General features: G+C 43.4%; 3 protein-coding genes across 27 annotated transcripts in view; 1 reads left to right on the top strand and 2 right to left on the bottom strand.

Annotated features, from left to right (window-relative positions):
• The window catches only part of RANBP3 (RAN binding protein 3), a 94160-nt gene extending 90406 nt beyond the window's left edge, over window positions 1-3754 (bottom strand). For 17 of the 19 annotated variants that reach the window (XM_072601967.1, XM_072601964.1, XM_072601961.1 and 14 more), the window contains exon 1: window positions 3627-3754. In XM_072601967.1, the coding sequence (XP_072458068.1) occupies window positions 3627-3648 (22 nt within the window). In that variant the 5' untranslated portion in view covers window positions 3649-3754. Of the gene's footprint in view, window positions 1-2227; window positions 2534-3626 lie in introns of all 19 variants that reach the window. The other 2 variants (XM_072601950.1, XM_072601956.1) reach the window with 2 other exon arrangements.
• A 63-nt stretch (window positions 3755-3817) lies between these two features.
• LOC140499933 (uncharacterized) lies at window positions 3818-20612 on the top strand. 2 transcript variants are annotated; one of them, XM_072601968.1, is made up of 3 exons: window positions 3818-4526; window positions 19314-19485; window positions 20264-20612. In XM_072601968.1, the coding sequence occupies exon 1, from the start codon at window positions 3818-3820 to the stop codon at window positions 4448-4450; it is 633 nt and encodes a 210-aa protein (XP_072458069.1). In that variant the 3' UTR covers window positions 4451-4526; window positions 19314-19485; window positions 20264-20612. The 2 variants fall into 2 exon arrangements, with proteins under 2 accessions (XP_072458069.1, XP_072458070.1); XM_072601969.1 differs by having other exon boundaries at window positions 3818-4256.
• Window positions 20613-21782: 1170 nt separating this feature from the next.
• Window positions 21783-24061, bottom strand: part of RFX2 (regulatory factor X2) — a 182212-nt gene continuing 179933 nt past the window's right edge. For 5 of the 6 annotated variants that reach the window (XM_072601945.1, XM_072601943.1, XM_072601942.1 and 2 more), the window contains one exon: window positions 22882-23957. In XM_072601945.1, the coding sequence (XP_072458046.1) occupies window positions 23848-23957 (110 nt within the window). In that variant the 3' untranslated portion in view covers window positions 22882-23847. Of the gene's footprint in view, window positions 21951-22881; window positions 23958-24061 lie in introns of those variants that run through there. The other variant, XM_072601941.1, reaches the window with a different exon arrangement.

The following is a 24061-nucleotide window of genomic DNA, read 5'->3' on the forward strand; positions in this document are numbered from 1 at the left end:
TGACTAGCTGATGACCTAGTATATGAATCATGTTTCTTTCTCTTTCCTCCAGTGGAAACAATCCCCCCAAGAGTCTTCCTTTCCATTTTTCCTTAGTACCTCATTGCCCCATACACTGAGACTGGAGAGGAACTTCTGTCTAAATCATCTTTATAACACCTCCACAAGAACAAGGTTTTGCATACACTGAGTACTCAATGTTTGCCAAATACATGAAAAAAAATAAGGAAGGGAAACCAAGTGTTGTATGCTAGTAAAATGTTTGACAACTAAACTTGATAAGTTTTTAATTTGTATATTTCAATTATTTATGCTTTTTCTTTTACACCAGCCTTCCAATTTTTAACTACAATGGGTTGAAGCAGAAAAATTTCAGTTATGTAAAATCCATGAAACATGGTGATTCCTCCAGGTCTTAGCATTCAGTTCATGATTATTATAAGTTCTTGATAATTTTTCTCATTCAAGTTAGAATCATTTCTGCATATCCCTGTCTCTTTCCCATCAAATGAACTTTAAAGGATTTAAGGTGAAATGCTCCTTAAAGTATACCCCAGAGAGTAAACATTTTGGAGACAAAGATAATAGCTTATTGTAGTTCTAAGTATAGTGCTTAGACCACCATAAAGTCAAAGGATTTAGAGCTGGAATGATCCTTATTAGTAACCTAGTACAACCCCATCATTTTATAGACACGGAAACTGAAGCTCGGAGAAGTGAAATTATTTGCCTACCCAATGTCACAGAGAGGAGCTGAGATTTGAACTCAAGTAGTCTGACTCTAAACTTATTGGCTACTATACCATATTATCTCCTAAATCTCATAAGTATTAACTAACAAACTGACTTGATCAAATATCAAGGGAAAATATTAATTCCAAGATCTTGAATCCATGACAGAATTCAAATCTTTTTTCCTGCTCCTTCCTCACTTTCCTTTCACATTTGCCACATGACAATAATAAACCCCAGCAGTCAATTTTTAATTCAAAACAGGTAGTCTGAGATGGGTAACCTAAAGAGTTTGGGGTATGCCTGACTATAAATTACAGAGATACTATAATAAAAGGTAGAAAGATCTCAACCAAGCTGTGTAAATGAGCAGAGAAATGGCATATGAGTCAGTACATACAAGTATTAGAAATCGTATTTCGAGTAAAATCATCTCAATTCTACTTAGGATCAATTAGAGCTTGAAAGGACTGTAGCAGTCTTTCTGTCCCACCCCTTCATTTTCTAGATGAAGAAACTGAGTTCCAGAAAAGTAAAGTACCCTGAGCAAGGTTACACAAGTGAAGTGGTAGATCCAGAATTGAACCCAGTGCTCTTTCTACTGTATCATAATGCTTCTCCAATGAGGAGCTGTGCCAAACAACCAAATTACTACAGATTATTCCCTGAAGATGACATCCCAGTGAGCTATGATTGCCATAATGGTCAGAAAAACGCTAGGCATCAACAGCTTAACAAATATTAGATGCCTTTTTTGGAATCAAGGGTCCTGCTAGGTGCTGGATCAGGCAGGGTACTGGAAACAAATCAGAACGCATTTCTCTACTCTTTTTGGAATAGAGTATTATGGTGCAGATGCACTGAGCTTAGCTGGATTGTGTGTAACTGTGGTCATCACTACAGACCAACCAGAAAAGGGGAACAAAAATGATCAAGGGAATAGAGAATCTTATGAGAATATACTACTACAATGAGACCTTTCGGTAGGGATAAAAGCTAAGATCAAGGTCCATAAAATTACACAGGTAAGCATGGATTTGTTGGGGTTCATGGATAGAGTAAATGTGAACTTGTTCATCAAATCCTAAATTAGAGGGTTCCCATTCTTGGAACTTCACAAAGAAAAAAATTAAAGTCATAAAATATGAAGCCCAATTTTCCAAGTAATAAACTCATGGAACTCATCCCAAGAACTATAAAGGCTGAAAAAGCAAATGGATTAAAGAAGGGTTTAGGTAAGGTTATGAAGAGTATCTAAACTCTGAGTTATCATGGCAAGTTAGGGATCGACTTAATCTAGTATAAAGCCTTGAAGGGAGGCATAGTAGTTATTTCCTCTGAAAACAAATGTCACTTGGTGTCACCTTCAAGAGATTTTGAGTGGTTGACTACGAGTTCTGGATTGGATGGAATACTGGCATGACATAAAACAGAATATTTCTTGAAGTTTTTATAACTCTAAAAGGATGATCATATTTACCCAATTTATACCTACCTGTTTTGCATGCAGGCAACAACTCATTAAATATTTAGGTTTTTTGTTTTTTTGATCTGCGAAGTTTAAAGTTTTCTGTCTGCATTCTCTCTATTTCTATTTTTCGCCAGTGTTCAGATGTGTCCCTTAAAACTTTATTTCCTCTCATTAACATTTACAAGAAACTACTTTCCTATGTTTAACCTTGTTTTGGCCAGTCTTTTGGTAAAGCTCGTTTGGCCTCTTCTTCCCCCAGCACGGTAATAGCACGGTAAAGCTATTCATCCGGGAGTAAAGCAGGTCTGATGGCCCGTGCAGGATCCTAGGCTAAAAAAAATACAAGGAAGCTAAAAATATTACCTAGGACTCCTGATCCCTCAATCACTTAGAACTCTGCTTAAGCAGACAGTCCTGGGGGACCGGGAGCCTCCTCTGGCCACCGCCGGACTGGAACCTCCCGAGGAGTAACAAAAAGGGTAAGGAGATACTTCAGTATCTCGGACCCAAGTCCTTCTGGCTCGTCTCACTCCAGTCAATGGGCGGTTCCGGCTCTCCGGCCACCTCCAGGTCCAGCGGGGCAGGAGGGAGGGCGCCGCCCGCCGAGGCCCGACCAGCAGCGAACGGCCGGCCGGCCACAGGGCAGCCCCGGGGAGGGGGAGGGGGAGGGGGAGGGAGGAGGGGGAGGGGGAGGGGGAGGGCCGAGCGAGCCACCAGGAGGCTCAAGGGAAGAGAGCGAGGGCGGCAACACATGAAGGCTGTCCCGGAACACGCCGAGGCGGCCGCGAGAGGAAGGCCCGAGGGCCCCGGCCGGCAAACGCCGCTCCCGGCCCTAAGACAACTGAAAGGAGAGGCAGTGGCAGGCGCGGAGGGCAGGGGCCAAAGAGGGCAGACGGAGACGACGGCGGGCACGAAGGGGGTCACAGCTGAGGGCCACGGACGGCCAGGGGCACCCCCGGGAGCGAGAAAGTTTGGGGGGGCGGACCTCCTTAACCGGCTCGCCGAGGGCCGAGGGCGGCCCGGGACGTGTTTACATAGGAACCCGGGGCGCCCTGGGGCCGTGCCTCTGGCCCAACGGACCGAGCTTCTCCCGAGGACATGAGCCCGGGGGGTCGCGGAACGGGGATTTGCTCCAACAGGGACGGGGCGGGGCTCCAGGCTGGGGAGCCGAGGAGGCAGGGCCCGGCCCCCCACGGCCCAGGACTGAAGAGAGCGGAGGCTGCCCGGGCCGCGGCCGTGGGGCCGAGGCAGGGGGGAGGGGGAGGCCAGCGACGCCCGCCACCGGGGCCAGCTCGCCTGCTCAGAGCCCCGGGACCACTTTTCTTTAGCGGGAGGAGCCCCTGCACCCGGGGTTTCCATTCCTCAGGCCAACGGCCCTCTGGCCTCTCTCCCCGCCAGCTGCCCCGGGCGGCGCTTCTCCTACCTTCGTTCGCCAGATCCGCCATTTTGCTCTCTTAAGCCCTCCCACAAGGCAACGCGCCGGCCCTAGCTCCCCTGCTTTCAACCGGGGAGTCCCGCGCCTGCGCACCCGCCACTGGTCTGGAGTCTGAGACAACAACAGCCGAGTCCTCGTCTCCGAAAGTAGCCGAATGCTAGAGTCTTTCCTTAAGCGAGATGAGACGCCCCAACCTCCGCGGAGTTCGCGCCTGCGCGCAAGATGACTACACCTTTTTTTTATCTCTTTTCCCCAAGAGGAGGAGGGATGCCAGAGGGGAAGGGGGAAACCATCAGGGTGCGCGTGCGCACCACACACAAACACATAAATACACAGGAGCGCGCCAAATCTCGTGCGCCGGTAGGCGTGCGCTGAGCGCCGGGTTGGGCGGGAGAGGCCGAGCTGCGGGTGCCCTCCGGCTGCTCGGACGCGGAGGCCGGGCGTCGGGCCGGGTGAGAGCCGGGCTGCGGGCGGTGCCGCCCCCTGCGTTTGCGGCTAGGCAGCCCCCAGCCGGAGGGGTGAGCTCTTCCGAGGCCCAGCCCACGTGCTCCCTCCTGCGCAGGGCGGGGCCCGGGCCGATCCAGGCCCCGAGTGCGTGGCGGGGGAGGCCGGAGCCAGGTAACGAGCCGGGCGAGGCGGGAGGTGGAGCCGCGGGCCACCGCAGCGGACCCCTGCCCGCCCCAGCGCCGCGTCCTCCCCGGGTCTCCCGGAACCCCAGCTCCCGTTCTGGCTTTGTAGAACACCCCCCCGTCGGTGATTATTTACCTTGGTGTCTGTTGTCCCCCCTCCCCAACGTCAACACCGTCTTGTAGCCCCGATACGTGACGGGGCCCGGCCCAAGCAAGTCTGTCCGAGCTTGTGGAACTGAGTTAGAGTCATCGAGCAGGAGTAAGTAAGAAAGCAGGTCGGAAAGGAGGGGCCGGACGGTGGAAGGGGGACTAGCGGTTACATAAGGCTTTCAGGTTGGCCAAGGGCTCGTAGGGGGCGAGTCCCTTAACCCCGTTAGCCCCAGTTTCCTCTTCTAGAGGGACATGGCAAACCACTTGAGAAAACCCCCAATGGGGTCCAAGAGTCAGAAACATCTCAACAACAGAATTAGTGGCCAGGTGCTTTACCAATACTAGCTCATTCGAGCAGGGTCTGGAATGCCAAGCAAGAGTTTGTTCTGGAAGGGGTAGGTAGGGAGCCACTGAAGGTTTTTGAGTAGGGGAGTGACAGGATCAGATCCCTAGATTAGGAAGCGCTTGCCTAATCCCTCCCCCCCCCCCATCCCTCCCGTCCTCTGACAAAGTATAGTTGGGGATGCTGCTTCTGCCTGTCACACACTTGGAGACCATGTATTGGAACTGGGCAGGCTAAAACTGGTTTTGAAGTCCAACGTATCTGGGGAATTAGGACCAAACTGCCATCGAAATGTGGGGAATGGGAGACGTACACAGGGAGGGAGACATGTTGGGGTGGCTGAGGTGCTTAGGATAGACTGTAAACCCAGGGAGGGAAATGGGAATCTGGAATAGGAAATAAAAAGCTGGGTGTTAAGGGGTGTGCCTACTTGTTGGATTCCTGCTCTTGTAAGAACGTTAATAAAAATCCTTTCGGGTTCAATAATGGCTTTGTGGAGTTCTTGATGAGATGCCTGTTTCTCTCCCTCTCGCCTCTCTCCTCCCTTCACACCTTATCTCTCCCCAGAGTTGTATGTGTGTGCCTATGTTTTTATGTATTGGCTGTTCAGTCATGTCCGTCTCTCTGAGGACCCCCTCCCCCCATTTGGGTTTTCTTGGCAAATATACTGGAGTGGTTTATGCATATGGAGAGAGAGAGCGAGAGAGAGAGAGAGAGAGAGAGCTAGAGAGAGCGCGAGAGCTATTACAATAGCCCAGGCAAGAATTTCTGTGTCTAAACGAGGAGAGCAAAAGTTCCTGCACTGTTCACTGTGCTGCCTCTGTTGCTGTGTAAGGGTGCAAGCTTCTTGTGGGCAGACCTTTTCTTTGTCTTTTTACCCCATATGTGCTTTGTACATAAAAAGTTGAATGAACTGTTTTAATATCTAAACCTCAGGTTTCCTTCATATAAAATAAGGTGCAACTAAACAATCTTTAAGGTTTCTTCCAGCTTCAGATCCTTTTTTTAAGAGTGATTGCCAAGAGCAGGGGAACACATGAAAGAGACCTTATGGAGACAGAAACAAGTGTTTGCCACTCCTTAGCTAAGTGGGGTGAGAGGGAGGAGCCTGGGATGACTACAGGTTTAGAAACCCCTGGTGATTGGAAGAATGGTTGTGCCTTGGACACTGATGAGGAAATTTGGAAGAGAGATGGGTTTGGAGGGAAAGATAATGAGATGTTGGTTTCTGTTTTGGACTTGAGTTTGAGATTCCCACAAGCCTTCTAATAGTTGGCAATGTGGGGTTGAAGCTCAGGAGACAGACTAGGGCTGGATAAATGGATGTGGGAGTCATTGGCATAAATAACTGAACCCTAAAGAGTGGATGGAGTCATCAAATAAAGTAGAAAGAACAGACAGTTCAGTACAGAGCCTTGAATTACACCCATTATTACGTGTGACATAAAAAAAAGATCTGCTTCACAAAGATTATCTTAGTTTACTGTAGGTAGGAGGAAACCAAGAGAAGGCAATGTCACAAAAACTCAGAGAGTAAAGATTGCCCAGGAGTGATCATATGCTGCAGAAGTCAAAAGGGATACAAATTGAGAAAAAGCCATTAGATTTGTCCAGTTGTATGATGATAGAAGCTAGATAGAGGGTTTAGAAGAGAGAAGAGAAAGTGAAGGCTTCTAGTGAAGATAGCTTTTTCAAGGATATAGACTAACAGAAGATGTAGAACCCATAGGGTTGTTGTCGCTGAAAGGGATGGTTAGATTTAGGGAAGGGGTTTTAAAGATTTAAGTGTTACCAGTGATCCACTGCTAATCCTGTTGGGCTGTTCTCAGTCTTCATCCTTCTTGACTTCTCTACATGCTTTGGCTGGGGACTACTGTCTCCTGGATATTCTCTTCCCCTGCCTTCTCTAATACTGTTCCTGTTTTTTTCTTATCTGACCACTTCTTCTTGGCCATCTACCACTCTCTAACTTTGGTTTCCCTGAAAGTTTTGTCCTGGGCCCTGTCTTGTCATCCTTTTCTAGTCTTTTGGTGGTCTCAGTCAGGTCCCACAGGTTTAATAGTCATTTCTTTGCAGATGACTGCCAAATCTATATATCCAACACTAATCAGTTTCCTAGGGTTAATTCCCACATCTCTGTACCTTCTGTGCTCCTACCTAACTGTACCATTGGCATCTCAAACTCAACCTATCTAAAACAGAACTCATTATCTTGCTCCCTAAGCCTCCAGACTTCCTATCACTGCCTGCTTCCTCGTATCTAATCAGTGGCCAAGTCTTGTCCCTTCTACATCGTTAATATTTCTGACAGCTATTCCCTTCTCTTTCTTCATCTTCATTTAGACCTCATTGCTTCTCTCTTGCACTACTACAAAACCATCCTACATGGTTTTTGGCCCTCTTCTGTTTTCTCCCTGAGGACCCTCAGTCACTCCTGTGGTTTCAAAATTTACCCTTATGTAGATAATATATCCACAGCTTTCCATACTTCCAACAGCCTACTAGGTATCTCCACCTGCACACCTTGCTTTTACTTCAAATATGTTTAAAACTGAACTCATTTTGAGCTCCCTTTTTAATGCTTCTTCAACTTTTCCAGGTCACTATCATGTGTTTGGTAATTGCTGAAGTCTCCCCATTTGCCTGTAACTATTCATCCTTGTTCCTACTCAAGTGGGTTGAATAGAATTATTCTCCAACAGATTGTGAGCTGGAATTGTCTTTTGCTTTTATCACCAATACTTAGTATAGTGTAATACATAGTAGGTGCTTAATAAATGTTGACTGACTTGACTGAGGCTATTTGTTCTGTTTAACATATTGTAAGAGGGTGAGGCTCCATTGGCTGAAGGGGGCACCTACATCAAGGAGATCCCCACCTTCCCCCAGGTTAGAAAATCTTGATTATTCTAAAGTTCCTTTCCCTTTCTATACAATAATATGGGTGCATGCCTGACTAATGGGGTAAAGAGAAAGCTTTCCAAGCAAAAAGCTAGGTGATACAGAGGCAGGGAGACATGAGTTCAAATCTAGCCTCACACGTTTCCCAGCTGTGTGATCTTAGGCAAATCATGTAACCTATTTGGCTTAGTTTCCTCAGCTGTAAAATGGGAATAATAACAGCAGTTCTCTCCTAGGGGTGTAGTGAGGATAAAATTGATAGATATGTGTTAAGAAATTAGCACAATATCTGGCTGCTGGTGGAAAGCATAGAAATGCTAGCTATTTCTCTCCAATGCCTACCACTCCCCATAAATATTCAGATTTTATTAATAGCATCATTTTCCTCCCAGTCTTTCCCCTCTCCAGTGTATTGTACGTACACCTGAGTTGGAATTCTGCTTCAGGCATTGACTTAGCTTCTCTGAGGCTACATTTTAGCTTGAGGGAGCACTGGATAGAACACGAGGCCTGGAATTAGGAAGACCAGAGTTCAGACATGACCTCAGATACTAACTAGCCGGGTGACCTTGGGCAAGTCACTTAATCCTGTGTGCCTCGGTTTCCCCATCTGTGAAATGAACTGGAGAAGGAAATAGCAAGCTACTCCAACATCTCTTCCCAGAAAACCCCAAATGGGGTCATGAAGAGTCAGACAGTTCATGATTATTATTAGTTCTTGATAATAGCACCTACCTCATAGTGTTGTTGGATCAAATGAGAGAATGTATGTAAAGCACTTTGCCAAACATAAATATCAGCTATTAGTATCCTGTGCTTAAGAATCTTCCTGGCTCCCAGTGGCCTTTGGGATTAAAATATAAACTTCTCAGCTTAACATTGAAAGCCCATTAGTCTAGTTCCAGGCTATCTTTCCTGGTTTATTTGACAGTTCCCAAATGGAATTACCCATGTAGAAACATATTAGAAAATTTTTACTTCATTTGAAAATACTAAAAAGTATTCAGTCTAAAGTCCTTTCCAGACTTGCCTGAAGACTATCAGTATCTTACTTCTGAGTACTGAATGTCCTCCAGTGAAATTTTCCCCTTTCTCTTCTAGACCCCATTCTCCGAGGAAGTTGTGTAAAAGGTCAGGAACTAAAGCTTGGGCTTCAGAAAGTGGACTGAGGGAACCAAACATAAAAACAGTTAGGATCATTGCTTTTGTGACATTTCTGAAGGGTATTAACCCTCCAGATGGAAGTCTTTAGGTTATTTTGTTTGGGAGTAATAAGGGAGTGTGTATAGCCTTTGAGAGGTGTGATACTAAAACTATTTAAGAAAACTTCAAGTCCCTGCCTCAGAGTGATTATTGTTCTGGAATAATGAAGCAAAAGTATTAGCTTTGACTTTGTCCTAAGTTGTGACTGTATTTGGAATTTTTCCTTGTTCAGGATTCCTATAAATCTTACTCCATCTTGTATTAGAAGATGTCCAAGGGCATGAGGAGACATTGTTAGTGAAGTTCCTCCAAGCAGAACAATTCTTGGATTATGATGATGAATTAGAAAACTTGTTTCTAGAAGACCTGTGCCTAAAATTTAGAGTCCCTGATTGATACTGTTTTTTGCCACATATTTTTCCCTGAGTTCAGCATACCATCTCCTGTGCTTTAGTCTAGGATATCCTCTGTAACTGAAATACACTCCTTCAAGGAGCGTTCAAGTTCTGTTTCCTTGATTTGTCTTGTACTAACTGTGAACAAATATCCTATTTTAAGTGTTGTATCTCCTCAGTAGAATAAGCTCTTTGAAGAGTTGGTACTTTGGGTTTTGTATCTCCGTAATGCCTTGCGCTTACAAGGCCTTTAAAAATATTTGTTAAATTGTAGGTACTGTGTGAAGAAATACAACTTATAGGCAAATAACTTTAAAATAATTTTTGGAGATAGAGCACACTAACATCCAGGGGAATTAGGAAAGTGAGGGAGTTCATTCTATGGAGGTGCTGGGCAAAGGCTCTGAAAAAGAAAATTCAGAGTTTGGGGAATAAAAAAGTGAGGCAAATTGACAGAAATGGTATGTAAAGTAAAGCCAAAAAGGCAGGCTGGAGTCAGAAGGTGAAACCCTTTAAATAGCTTGGTGAAGAAGGTGTTATATCCTCCCTAATTTTGGGAGCCACTGGGCATTTTTGAGCATGGGTGGAGTGATACAGTCCAAATTCTTTAGGATGTGTGGACTATGGGTGGGAGAGGGGAGTCAGAAAGCAGGGAGACCAAGGAGACTATTGCCTCCTCTATAGAGGTGAGAGCAGTAGTGAGGCCCTGAACAAGGGCCAAGTGGATTGACATGGGGCAAGGAGGTCAGTGTGCTGAGAAAGAAGAGTCGAAGGTGACTGAGAAGTTCCAGGTTCCTTGAAAGATGGTACTTTCATCAGAGAGAGGGCAGTTTGGAGCAAATATGAGAGGAAGGTGATTTCAGTTTGGCTGAGTTTGAGAGTATATTGGAGGACATCCAGATGGAGGTAGCCAGCAGAAAGTCTAGGCTATGGAACATGTCAGGAGATGATAGCTGGAGATAGAGATGACAAGTGAATTCATGGGAGCATGGCTCCAGAGAGGAGGTGTAGAGAGAAGGGGGGGGGGGGGAGTGTTGTCCCTGAGATGCCCCCTGGAACAAAGGCCCACATGACCTGCCCATACACCTGATGTTAACCTACTTAGTCCCCTCTTCTGCAGGAGGCTTTTACTGGTCCCCAGGACCTTTCCCTGCAATTTACAGTCTCCATCTTTTGTGGATGTAGTTGTTTCCATGTTGTCTCCTCCATTAGACTGGAAACTCCTTGAGGGCAGGGACCATGGTTTTTACTTTGTACCCTCCCAGTGCCTATCTAGCACAATGCTAGGCACACAGTAAAGGCTGTCTAAGTTCTTGTCTCACTGTGACTGGATGATAATGTAGCAAATAAAACTCAGAGCAGTGAGGTAAGGAGTAATAGAGATTTAAAGTTGGAAAGGACCTGACCAATCATTTAGTCTAACTTCTCATTTTACACATAAGCAAAAGTTAGATACTTTCTTTGCCCCGTCAAGTGTCTATATCTCGTGACCTCTGATTCCAAAGCCAGCACTCTCCTGTGCACATGCTTCCTTCCAAGTGAATGCAATTGTATGGAAGGGAAGGAAGAGTACTGGGGAGAGAGCAGTGGTTAACAGGTTAAAAAATTAAAGGTGCAGAGAGGACAGGAAGGATGAGGCCTGAGAAAATGCTGTGGAATTTAGCAATTAGGAGGTTACTGTAACCTCAGAGAGAGCTTTTCAGCTGAGTAATGATTTTAAGAGTCAGACTGAAGGGGGTCGAAAAGCTAGTGGAAGATGAAATGGATACAAAGAGTGTAGACCGCTTTTCTAGGAGTTTGAAGGGAAGGGAGAGATATTGGTTAATGAGGTAATAGTTGAGTTAAAGTGAAGCCTCTTCCGCAATTGAGGAAGCAGGTACATATATACATACATACAATGTATAGACAGTGGTGGGGGGGGGGAGAAGTTAAGGAAGAGAAAGAGGATAATCAAAGCGGCCAGCTCCCCAAGAAGACAGGATAGGATGAAACTGTATGGAATCGAGCATACAAGTGGAGGGTCTGCCCCCTTGACAAAAAGGATAGCCTCCTCAGTGACTGGAACAAAGATGTGGACAAGGGGAGGGGTTTTGAGGTGTGGAGTTGGTCCCAGACCAATCTCTGGGCCCTGATTGGCTCAGAATGAATGTAAATAACAACTGTTTCTGTTTGGGTCAGAGGCTGAGGGGCTTCCCCTCCCAGGTCTTTTTTATTTTTTTTTTAAGAGGCCATTCTTTGCCTCATTTTTTATTAAGCCTTAATCACGGAAAGGGCCCTGCCTCAGTCAAACTGAGACCTGTAAAAGACCTTAGCTTGAAAAGGCCAAGGTCCCCCACTGCATCCTGGGCCATCTCCAGTCCTGATCAGTGCCCCACCACTACACCCAAATGGCTCCAGATGAGAAAAGGAGGCTGGTGACCTTGCACAGCTCTGCCCTCACTTAACTCCAATTCACTTGTATGTCATGGCGTCACCTCCCTTATGTCATGATCCTCTTCAAGAATGAAGGACAAACAGCTGCAAGCAAGGGGGAAAAGAGTAAAGTAGGAAGCAGCATCTTGAGAAGATTTGGAACAATCCCTAAGTAAGTACAGAGGAGTCAATCAGAGTGAAATAAAATGATCGTGCATAACGGTGAAGTCTTACTTGAGATGCAGAGGCAAATTTGTAGAGAACCCAACCAACCCAATTGTGTGACTTTTCTCATTGGCATTCAGCAGCATGTGAGTTGTTTGACAGAAGGGGTAACTCAGGGATGGAATCTGGCAAGATGTAAGCTGTGTTAAGACAAGGAAGCAAGAGAGGGGTTTTAGGGTAGAGGGCAATGTGTAGCTTGAAACCGAAATGGTTAAATATGGGGTCAAGACTGTGAAAGAAGAAAAATATGGGAATTGAGCAGCCAGAGGGAGGGGGAGAAGAAGAGCAAATGATCAGAAAGAGGAATTTCAGAATTTAAGATGATGGAGGCAGAAATCATAGGTGATGAGTGAGAAAGAGTGTGCAGGTCTTGGAAGTTTAGAAGATTAAGATAAATAGAAGAGTAAGATAAGAGAAGGATTTTTTTATTTTAGGAAAGAGGAAATCTGAGTGTTTGTAGGCTTAGGGGAAAAGGTCAGCAGAGCGGGAAGTATTAAAGACGTATGAAAGAAAGGGGATGGTTAATGGAGTAGAGTCAGAGTGCTCATCTGCCTTGAGAAGTATTGGGTTCCCCCTACAGCTTCAAGGGAATGCTCAATGAACTGCTGATTGGGTATTAGAGACATTTCAGGATGGATCAAATGACCTCTGAAATTCTTTCCCACTCTAGGGTTCTATGTGAAAAGATTTTACAGACAGGAAACAAGCCCAGAGAGATCTAGTGATTTGCTCTGTCACACAGTAAAATCTACTAAGTAGCAATATTCTTTCCACCAGGCCACCCAAGCAGCAGATAGCTTAGAACAAGAATAGTGAATGCTTTGTATTCCATAGCATTACAAAAGCTCCTTAGAGGTCATCTCAGCCAACACCCTTAATTTCAAGATGGAATCTGAGGCCTACAGAGGTAAAGTGATGTCTCCAAGTTCGTTTTTTAAGTTAATAGACAGACTAAGACAAGAATCAGAAACTGACGAGTTTCTGAATAAAAAATCAGGATTCATGGTCAGCCAAAGTATATTTCTGTTTTGAAACTTGAACTTTTCTTAAGATTGGAATTGCCCCAGGGAAATCTGGGTTGCCATTCTTGAACTGGGCATCAGTCAAAAGAATGTACAAAAGTCCTAAGTTTTCTTGAATCGTACTTTTTGTTTTCTTATTTTTTAAAGGTAAACTTAGAGACAAAACCTATCAACCTGGGCAATTCTACGCTTACTGAAATTTCCACTAACCTTTGACAGTTCTTATACTGAATGTATGCTTGCCCATTATGCCTGACTAAACTTTGCCTAACTTCATTTTGTTTCTTCTGGCAAAAGAAAGAATGACCTCCAAATGTGTCACATACTGTGTACTGTATGCTGACTTGCTGTGTCCCCTTGGGCAAGTCCATTGCCCTCTTTTGGCTTCAGCTTCCTCCTCTGTAAAATGCAGGGTTCAACTAGGTAATTTCTAGAATTTTCTCCTGGTTCTAATAAAAATTCTTTGATTCTATGGTCAGTAATAATAAGTTAGCAATAAACAGAATAGACTTAGGCCTCATGTCCACTATAACTCATCACAGTAATGTTCTTCAAAGACCTTCTAGGACAATTAGGCTGGAGAGGGGAAAGGAAATAGCATTTCTGGGTTTTCATTAGCCTTAATTATGTTCCTACTTCTCCTCTCCCTTCTCTCCCCCTATATGGTGCAAACCCCTCTGGGGCCCCACACTTGCCTTATTCTGTCACCATCTCTCTACCCTGAAATTGTTTCTTATATGTTAGTTTCCCTAATTAGGATGTAAACTCAAAGCAAGCACTGTCTACCCATATAGCATGAAACACTAGACTGAAAACATGATCAGGAAAGACTTCATTATAGAGTTACAGAAATGAAAGCTAGGAGGATGATTCCCCCTGTTTTATTCATGAGACCACAGGGCCTGAGGGTTAGGGGACTTGCCCAAGGTTACCTGGCAGATTTGCTCCCAAGAAGGAAGTACAGGCCAACCCTCTTGACCTCTGCTCTGGGGAAGTGAGAAAGAGAGAATACAAATCTGTTAAGTGCCTACTCTGTGCTAAGCACTGAAGAGACAACAGTCTAATGGTGGAGATAGTGTTGGGGGAAAGTCCTTGCTAACAGAAGTGTGGCTGGTCACTGTGGCGAGGCTCATCTAGGGACTCTGCCTGGCATTTCTCAAAAAGTAGCACTCATCTCCAGAGTGGAAACAGACTGGGTCTAACTTCAGCACTGGATACTCTCCCTTACCATGGTCTCTAGCAGGTAGTTCACCAAAAGTAGACTCTCATGCTCAGAAAAAGACAAACGTACCTTCCTAGAATATTTTCAGAGAAAACTGTTTGGAGGAGCCAGAAATGAAAGGAGCCCATGCCACACAGTGGCCATTGGAGGACAGCAAATTATCAAGAATGCAAGATGTCTGGACTCTGGAGTCCTAAAGCTTGAAGAGCCACTATTGGAACATCATTTAGTCCAGCACCTCAATTTAACAGATAGGGAAATTGAAGCCAAATGAGAAGAAGCAACTTGGCCAAGGTCACAAAGTGACAGAGCAGCAGGGTGAGACTTTTGGCACAGGACCACAGAGCCTTGGAGGATTTGGGAAACCAGCTGTCACTGTCTTCTTGGGGGGAGCTGAATTAGGGTCCAGTTCCTTTGTGTCTGTAATTCCATATGGAACTTCCCATTGCTCTGTGCTGATAGTCATACAGGCAGAGATAGGTAACCCAGTCATTGACAAGCATAGTGCCTATTATACACAAAGCACAGCATTAGGCACAGTGCGGGGAGATGAAAGAGTTGATCTAGAGGCACTTATAGTCTGAGGGGAAAGAAAATCAACACAGCATGAGGATAACTTTAAAGTGAACTGTAGACAAAACAGCCCTTTGGTGAGACATCAGAGTGTAGTGATTGATTAGGGAAATATTCTGGAGACGAATTTTGAGTTAGTTTGGAGAATTATCAAGGGGATGGGACAAGCTTTCCTGTCTCTGCCCATGACCACTGCCTCCCTGGCATAGAACCTAGTGGTCTCGTGGCACATCTCACCCTTTCCACTTTGCGCTCCCTCTGACTTATTCACACAGTGCCAAATTAATCTGCCTTCTACATAGATCTAGTCATGTCACTCCTCTGGTCAGAATTCTCAAGTGGCTCCCTATCACCTCTCATACAAAGTTGAAACTCCATTACCTGGTATTCAGAGGCTTCCTGTCTGGTACACTCTGCTTTTCTACACTTACCTTGCATTACTCTTTTCCACATACTTTATGTTCCAAATAAGCCACACCATTCTTTGCCCCATATGCTTTTTGACCTCTGTTTTTGCTCTTTGTTCCCAGTTCTTAAAACGTCTTTTACTTTCCATCTTTGTAGGACTGCTATCAATCTTTAAAGTCCAAATAGTGGTTTCTCCTCCATGAAGCCTTACCTGATTTTCCCAGTCATATGACCTCCCTCCTTAGACCACAGTGTTGTGTATCTATCTGATGCATTCACTGTGTATTACTTTGTATTATAGTTATCTCTCAGTGTTACATCCCTCCACTAAATTATAAGTTCCAAAGGACAGGAGCATGTCTTATTTAACTTTTGTATGTACTCTGCACAAAGATGCTTAGTAAATAGTTATTTAATTGCAACTTGGCTAATAGAATTTCAAGATTGCCTCTTTAGTCTGAGAAGCTCCTGGACCTTCTAGCTTTCCTAGAGAAAAAGACGTCATATGGAAAACTGCATAGCTATGATCTTGGTGATTTGTGTCCAAAGCCTGAGTGTTCTCCTCAGGATCATTGTGCCTAGCATGTTCTCTTGTGACTGTATTAATTTTTCTTTCTAAAACACTATCTGACATTCATTGGCCCCTTTGCTTGAAAACCTTCAGCATCTTGAGCTTACCTTTAGAAATGAAGTTCAGATTCACCAATAAACAATAATCAAATAATAAACATGTATTAAGTACTCCCTCTGTGCCAGGTAGTGTGCTAAGTACTAGCAGTACAAAAAGAGGCAAAAGATCATTCCCACTTTCAAGAAGTTTACAATCTAATGGGGGAGAGAGTATGCAAACAAATTATACAAAGCAAGCTATACACAGGATAAATAGGAAGTGATTAACAGAGAGAAGGTACTGGAATTAAGATAGGGAAGGCTTCCAGTAAAAGAAGGGATTTTAGTTGAGACTTAAGCCAGAAAAGTCCTGAGGTGGAACAGAAGAGCGAGAACTTTCCAGGCATGGGAGACAGAGAAAATTCCTGAAACCAAGAGAGAAAATGTTTTGTCCCTGGAATAGCAAGAAGTCCAGTGTCACTGAATTGAAGAGTATGTTAGGTATGAGAAGATTGGAAAGGTAAGAGGAACTAGGTTATGAAAGGCTTTGAATGCCAATTGGAGCATTTAGTATTTGATCCTGGAAGTTTTATGGGGAGGGTTGATGTGGTCAGATCTGCACTTAAAGAAAATCACTTTGGTAGCTGGATAGAGGGTGGATTAGAGTGGGAGAGACTTGAGGGCAGCAGACCCACCATCAGTTATTGCAGTAATTCAAGTATGAGATAATGAGGATCTGCACCAGCGTGGTGGCAGTGTCACAGGAAAGAAGGGGACATATTCAAAAGATATTGCAAAGGTGAAAAAGAATTCAACACTCTTCACACATCTTATCTTCCATAACGTCCAACACAAATCTAATGCCCAAAGGCCTTGAACTCAAAGGTCCAAATGCAATAACTGACAATGCAATTATACAGACTTAGAAATTTGGAGCTAGAAAGGTTCACAATCAAGTTGAACCCCCTCATCCTGCAGATGAGGGGACTAAGACCAGAAAATTTAAGCTTAATTCTTTGGGCAAGAGCCTGAAGACCTTTGGAGCACAGGCGCTGTTTCCACCATTACAGCTGATAGAAGGTACAGGTTTCAGAAGAGAAATGTACACCTGGGAAGTAAAGAGCTGGGTAGGAATATGATATCTAAAAACAAGATTGGCATTTCCAACCATGGTTTAAAATACAGGAGTCTGGCTCCTGGCAAGATGTGTAACAAGGGCTAGTAAAAAGGTACTGCTTGTACATGTCTAATAAAAAAAAAAAAAGATTTTTAAACTGAAAAAGAGGAGGTGGGGAGAAACCATCTGTAGCTAACCACCAAGTTAATATCTTACAGAGTAGTGATAATGTAAGATGAATAGTAGTAGAGACATAGAAATGCACAGGAGATAAAGCTAAGGAAGAAGCCAGCTATAAAATCCACAGCCTCAGATATCTATATACTAAGTATGGGTAACATGAGGCAAACCAAAGATCTTGAAGGGAGGATGCAGCTTTTCCCTCATAGACATCCCTGTGGCTTATTGGAACTCATGACTGGGAGATGGCTCTGGAAGGGAGTACCTTCCCAGCAGTGTGGATAAAAGCAGGAGAGAGATGCAGAATAGTATGTCATATGAAGATACTCTTAAGTGAGAAAATCTAGGAGCCAGAGAGAACTGTTGGTGGAGAATACTTGGTTAAAGAGAAGCAGAGAGAGGAAGAAAAGCAGTATTGTCACCAAAACATACCAAAGGCCAACTGGATGAAAGAGGAAATAGATGAGGAATTCAGGAAGCACATCACATAAACCTTGTTTTGGAGGCATGATGTAGTGGTAAAAGATTTCAGTTGTTCTGCGAAAGCCTGCTACCAAAAGTGAACAGCCAGTAATTTTTTTTTGGCTTTAATATTTAATCATTCAAAAGCTGGAGAAACCAACAAGGAAAGCTGCATTTTTGGAACTCATTCTCAACAAGGAAGAACAATCCGGTGGAGGAAATAGAAATCATGGAAAGCCTTGAGGGGAAAACACCTTTCCATCTCAAAAAGAGACGAAAGCTAGACAATTTGCAAATAGTCCTAGATTTCTGGATAGTAGATTTCAAATGGCTGGAGAAAAGGATGGGTAGGATCCCACAAACTTAAAATTCCTTAAGGGAAATCAACCCAGAAAGGAGAGGAAACTCAAAAATGGAAGTTGTGAAGAGAAATAATTTCATTAAAAAAATCTCAGTTGTCTAAACATCAGTATAAACATGCAGGGAAGTCAATCACAAACTTAGGTGAATAAAATAAACAAATAGGGAATAAAGAGCAGGTAACAGGATGAACATAAAATTGTAGCATGATCCCATAAGAATCATGTCAGAAGCCCTAAAGCTCAGAATGAACCACAGTCATGGAGGAAAGCCAGGAACAACAAAATATAATGGGGAAAGGAACAAGGCATCTAAGCTCAAGGTGAGTGAGCTCTGATCACTGACGAGGGAAAGGAGTTAGAGCTATGCAGCTCTTGCTTTGCTTTGGTTTTCTCTGCCAAGGAACATGAACACAAGATGGGATGAAATGAATGACTAAGTGTTCATACCCAAGAGAAGTAGGAGAGCAGCAATTTGCTGAGGATGAGTTATGTCACCACACACAGATGAACTCCTTTCCACATTACTGAAAGAACAGGGAAAGTGAAGGTTGAGCCACTGTACTGGAGAACAAAAGAGGTGCCACATAACTGGAGGAGAAGAAAGGTCCCAATTTTCCAAAAAAGAATGCTTTTTTTTAGTTTATTTTTATTCAAAAGACTGGTCCTCCCCATCTTGCCCAGGGTGGAAGTGCAGGGCTGTTCCCTGGTTCCACTCTGATTGGCATGGGAGCTTTGCTCTGTTCTGGTCACATTGCATTGAACTGCACCCTGCTTTTTACCTGGGCCTCTTCACAGCTCCTTAGGCAATTTGGTGACCTCCTGTTCCTGGATACTTATCATTTGAGTGAAGACACTCAATAGGTTTAGCCTACCTACCAACTTGGTGCTCCTGAGCTCAAGAGATCCACCACTTTGAGTATTCCCAGTAACTTGATTACAGGCATGTGCCACTATACTAGAAAAGTTACTAGACACTTAGACAAGCAAGAGGTATCCTCAAGAAAACAGTTTGGAAATTGGAAAACAGGAGTTTTACAAAGCCTGTCTTTCTCTGTTCTTGTGGGAAATAGAAAGAGAGGTAGGCTAGAGTGTAGAACAGTTAGATATATTCAGAACTGGTTGGATGAAGCTAAAGAATATTCACTACGTGATGCCAATTGATCTCACAGGATCTGCTCCATTTAACATTTTTAGCAATTAAATAAAAGCACCAGTGATATGTTTTATCAAATTTATGGATGATACAAAGATCTTGATAAATGAGGATGGGCTAAATCTAGTTAAGATTTAATTTAGTAGGGATAAATATAAAGTATTAATATGAGTTCAAAAAACTAAGGTTGGGGGGGAAGTCATTAATCTACCTGAAAAAGATCTGGAGGTTTTACTAGACTAAGCTCAATGTGAGCCAACTGTGTTATGGCAGTAAAAATACATAAAGATGTATCTAATGTTATTTTAGGTTGCATTGAGATGCTGACTCCTGGACTAAAGAAAGTGGTTGCTGCGCTGTACTGTGCGCCCTGGTCAGACCACTTTTGAAGCCCTGGACCCAGTCATGTGGGCCACATATCGGGAAAGACATTGGTGACCTGGAATGTGTCCACAGGAGAGTAAACTGGATGGTGAAAGGAGTGAGTTGTCATAGGAAACTGGGTGAAGGCACTTGGACTGTCACCTGCAAAGGACTTGAGTGTTCTGTTAGCTTTTTTACTTTCCAGTATTTGAAGAGCTGTCACATAGAAGGGGGTTTTTAGATTTGTTCTACTTGATCCCTCTAAAGGGCAGAACTGGAAGCATTGATTGTAAAAAGGAAAAGGTGCGGCATGATAGAAAAAAACCTTCAGGAGACATATACTCTGGGAATAGAGAGCAATTTAAAAATGAATTGGGCTGCCTTGAAAGGGAGTGATTTCCCCCTCACTACGGAGGTTCAAGCACAGTCTAGATAATCTGTTGTGGAGAGGATTCTTGACTGAGGGGGATGGGTGGACCAAATGCCTTTGAGCCCTCTTCTCATTCTGAGGTTCTGCGAAGAGATTCATCTAAGTTCAGACTTGAAATTAATGCTTTCTAATATTCTTTTCTCACAAGATTGTGAGGAAGGTGCTTTGTTAAACCTTAAAGCACTCTGGATATGTTTCTGTGTTCTGAGAAGTGGGGCTGACACATAACCCCAAACTCCTATGTCTTAAATGGTGATCTGTGGTCTATATGTGCTATCTCTATAACATCTCCTCCTTGTCTCCTGACCCAGCCACCCTCATCACCTCACACCCAGGCTAATCCCTCCATCCTCCACTCAGCTGTTAAACTGACCTTCCTAAAGCACTTCACCCATTCCCTATTCAGTAAACACTAGTGGTTCTCTGTTACCTCCCAGATCATAAGCAGAATCCTCTTGACTTTCAGGGTCTCTGGCAATCTTTCTGCAATGTTGAGTCAGCTCTGAATTTACTTCTCAGTTCCTCCAGGCCCTGGGAACCTTCAGTCCCTATGATTGGAGAGGGTGGAGGGCTGACATCAGAGAACTTCGCCCAGATTCTTCATTTAAGGAGGAGGTCCAGTGCTACCAACTCATCATTTCCCTTCTGGCTTCAAATCATCATGGCTGCCTCCTCACCCTCACCCCTATGTCAGGTATCTCCCCCCCACTTTGAGGACAGGGATTGTCTTTGCCCTCCCTTCTCATTTTCAGCACTTAGCACAGTGCCTGGCATGTAATAGGTACTTAAATAAATGTGTATTAACTGTTTAAACTGTTAATGCTGTTCATGTGTACTAAGCTCAAAGTCCTACATAACAGACTTTTAATCCAGTTTGTGGGCTGAGGGACAGTCACATGGCTGGGTGGGTGGTTTTGGCACTAGTATCTGAGAGATAACTTTTCACTAAAGTGATGCTACTAGATTTGGTGGATGAATATCTCTGTGCACTGGGCTTCTGGTTCATTGAAGTAGTGAACCTCTCAATTTTCTTAGCTTGTAAAATGAAATATAAATACAGCATAAGCAGCCACAGCCCCTGGGTCATCCAAACCGTATGTTGGCAGTCTAGAAGCCCAAGTCTGAATTCTAATTCTGACATTTCCTAGATGGAGTATGCTAAGCATATCACTTAATTTCTTTGGGCTCCAGTTTTCTTACTTGTAATAAGGGAATATTAATACAACCTCACAAGGCTGTTGTATGGAAAGTGCTTTGTAAACCTTCAAGTGATACAGAATCATCAACTGTTTCTGCTCTTTTTTGCTCTTTCTTAAGTGTTTTCACATCAAACATTTTCTCCCTGAGAATACTTTTATGGCTCCTCTTAGGTCCAAGGAACAGTTTTTGCTGGTGTAGTTTTTATGAACAGTACCTAGAACCACATTTGAGCACTTCTCAAAAGTACAAGAGCAGACAGTTCTAGAAGACTGTGATGTGTATGTGAATGCTGGTGTAGAATGGTTAATTTTCACAGTGGGTAAGGAGCTGGAGTAAGGATTGGATGTTTGAAATGAGCGCAAGTCCTTTTGCCACATCAGTAGGGCCAAGAACAAAAGTGCAGGAGACTGCCTTCTATGTCTCAGCCGCAGCGAGGATCCAATACTCTGGCACCGTAAGGGCAGCAGCCTGGCTCTAAAACCCCACAGTGTTCTTCTTTCCATGCACCTTGTGCTTCAACTCTAATCCCACTTTGGATTTATCATGAAAACCAGCAGCAGTGAGAGGTCTGTCCATAGGCATCAAGGGTCCAAGTGGGCCATCTGGGAGAGCAAAATGATAATGAAAGAAAAAGCCACAGTCCAAAGCATGGAAAGTTATTTCCAAGATGGGCACATTCAGTATGTTTATTGCTATTAAAAATGAAAGTGTCAATGAGAATTTTGTGCACATCAGTTTTGGCATTTATCAAAAGAGCTAATCAAATATATGTCACTGTGGTATACACTTGCACTTGACTCTTAATCTTTGCTTGTTGGAATTCTTGCAAAGGAATAGATGCATCATGAGGCAGAAGTTCATTTTTGTTGGGTTACCACACGTGAAAGAAAAACCAATTCATCACATTCCATAAAAAATTAGCATAAATTTCTTCTAGGAAAAGGGATAGATTTCTAAAAAAAACAAAAAACAAAAACATTCTTTTGGCCTTGCTTCATTATGGATCTTGAAGCATCCAACCAGACAAACCCTGTAACTATTACAGATTTTCTGAAATAAAACTGTGTTTTCTTTTCCCCCTACTCTTCCTGTACATAGACTTAGGAATGTAAAGAGCCCTGTCAGCATACACATCTTACACTTCTCATGAAGTCATTTTAAAAAGGCCATCTGAGTTTCATTAGTACCTTCTGCGTTAATAGGAGAATATTTGGGACAGAATATACTCAAATATACACATAAGAAAATCCTGAAAATCATCAGAGGACAAAACTATCAGTATAAACATATTTCCAGAAAAAAAAAAACTATTACCTTTCATAATGTAATGCTAAACCAAGTTTGACCTTTTTTCTTTTCTTTTTTTGTTTGCAGTTTGGTTTTTGGCACAAAATCGTTACCATGGAGCTAACCAATAATGCAAATGTTAATGTTTTACAAAAATTTGAAGTTCAAGACCACAAAGGCATTTGTGTTCTTCTTCCACAAAGGAGAACATTCATGTACTGAGACAATACAAGGATGGTTGTTCCCCCACATCAGATTGCTACAGTGTCATTAGCTCAAAGCAGTCCTTGGCAATTAATGAAGGGGAAAGGAGACAGATTCAGATTTTGTATTATGAGTAACAGGCACATCTGTTTGAATATCAACTAGAAACGGAAAATAAAGCAGGCTAGTTGGTCCTCACTAAGGCACTGCCCTATAACACTGATAACCCACCCCCACCCACTACCCTCTTAGCTCACAGATTTTGGTAAAAATCTCATTGCAGACACTCAGCAATTTGGCATGATGGTAAATACAACCTTTAACAAATTAAAAAAAAATATCACTCTTCTTCTCAATAAACTAAAACCAACAGTTGAGGCTTAAAGACTGTTCTTTTTCTTGATATAAGAAAAATCTGTGTGCTCTAATTCTTTAGTTTTCTCTTGGTGCCACCTGGCTTGAGAGCTGCTGAAGTACAGGGACTTGGTGGTTAGCTGCTACTTCTAGAAAATCCTTTGGTATCTAGAGTCAAACAGAAACACCTTTGTACCTATGTTGAAGCTATCTTGACTTCTAGAAAGTCTGCCTGCCTCTCCTACAGCAAAATAAACTGCCCAGTTTAAAGAAAAACAAGCCAGATGGGCAGATTAATTCTTCCCCTAAAACACCACTCAACAAGGAAGCAGAGAGGCCAGGGCCTCCTTTTAGCCCATGTAAGTACAATAAAATGTATGCTTCTGCTTCCCAAATGTGGGCCAGAGAATCTCTCCTTACAGGTCCGGTAGGGAAACCAGAAAATCTGTCACTTCTCACACTTTGCCTGACCACTTCTACCACAGTGAAAACTAGTTGAGGCTGCAGCAGAAATGTGTGCACAAAGGAATAAAAACCGCTAGAGGGCACTGACCAACTCACCATACCCCAGGCTCCAGAACAGTCATCCTAAAGCAACTGTCACTCTGGCTGGGACTGGGCACTGACATTTCAGAATGCCAACAGAGAAAGCAATTTATTCACAGTGATGGATACATTACCTGAACAGAAGTACAGACTACTTAACTCGGAATCCATTCTCTCTCTCCATTGTACTATATGTACATTTTTACCCAATGGGAAGGAAGCACCTTCCCAATCTGAATTTCTATATTTAAAAACTGCCTTCCCTCTTAAAAAATACTGCATCCTTTATACACGTACAGACCCCTTTTCAGAAGCCCTTCCTTGAGTAGAAGTAAACATTTACATAATCTAAGAGGCACTAATAGAGTGGAGTCCTATAAAATCCAGGTTTCAGGAATTCCAAACCCAGATCCTTTGAAATCCTGTGAAATTTCTTCTGCTCAAAAACAAGTCAAAGTGCTAGATGTCCTGTAGGGAGTGATTAGGGTCACCACGTTCCCGCTTCACCAAAGGCTCACCCAGACCACGGGCATCTGTATCTGTTTCACTGCTGAGATCACTGATGTCATCTGCAGACAACAAGTAATACAGTAGATTGGCATTGAGGAAACAAAGAGAAAAGAATAATTTGTATTTAAGGAGTCTGCTGAAGCATGAATACTTAAGTAGAACA

This window comes from Notamacropus eugenii, chromosome 4 (genome assembly GCF_028372415.1).
Source record: "Notamacropus eugenii isolate mMacEug1 chromosome 4, mMacEug1.pri_v2, whole genome shotgun sequence".
Taxonomy (NCBI): Eukaryota; Metazoa; Chordata; class Mammalia; order Diprotodontia; family Macropodidae; genus Notamacropus; species Notamacropus eugenii.

Excerpts from the sequence above, each read along its gene's own strand:
- LOC140499933 (XM_072601968.1), top strand. The coding sequence starts at position 3,818 with ATGAGACGCCCCAACCTCCGCGGAGTTCGCGCCTGCGCGCAAGATGAC.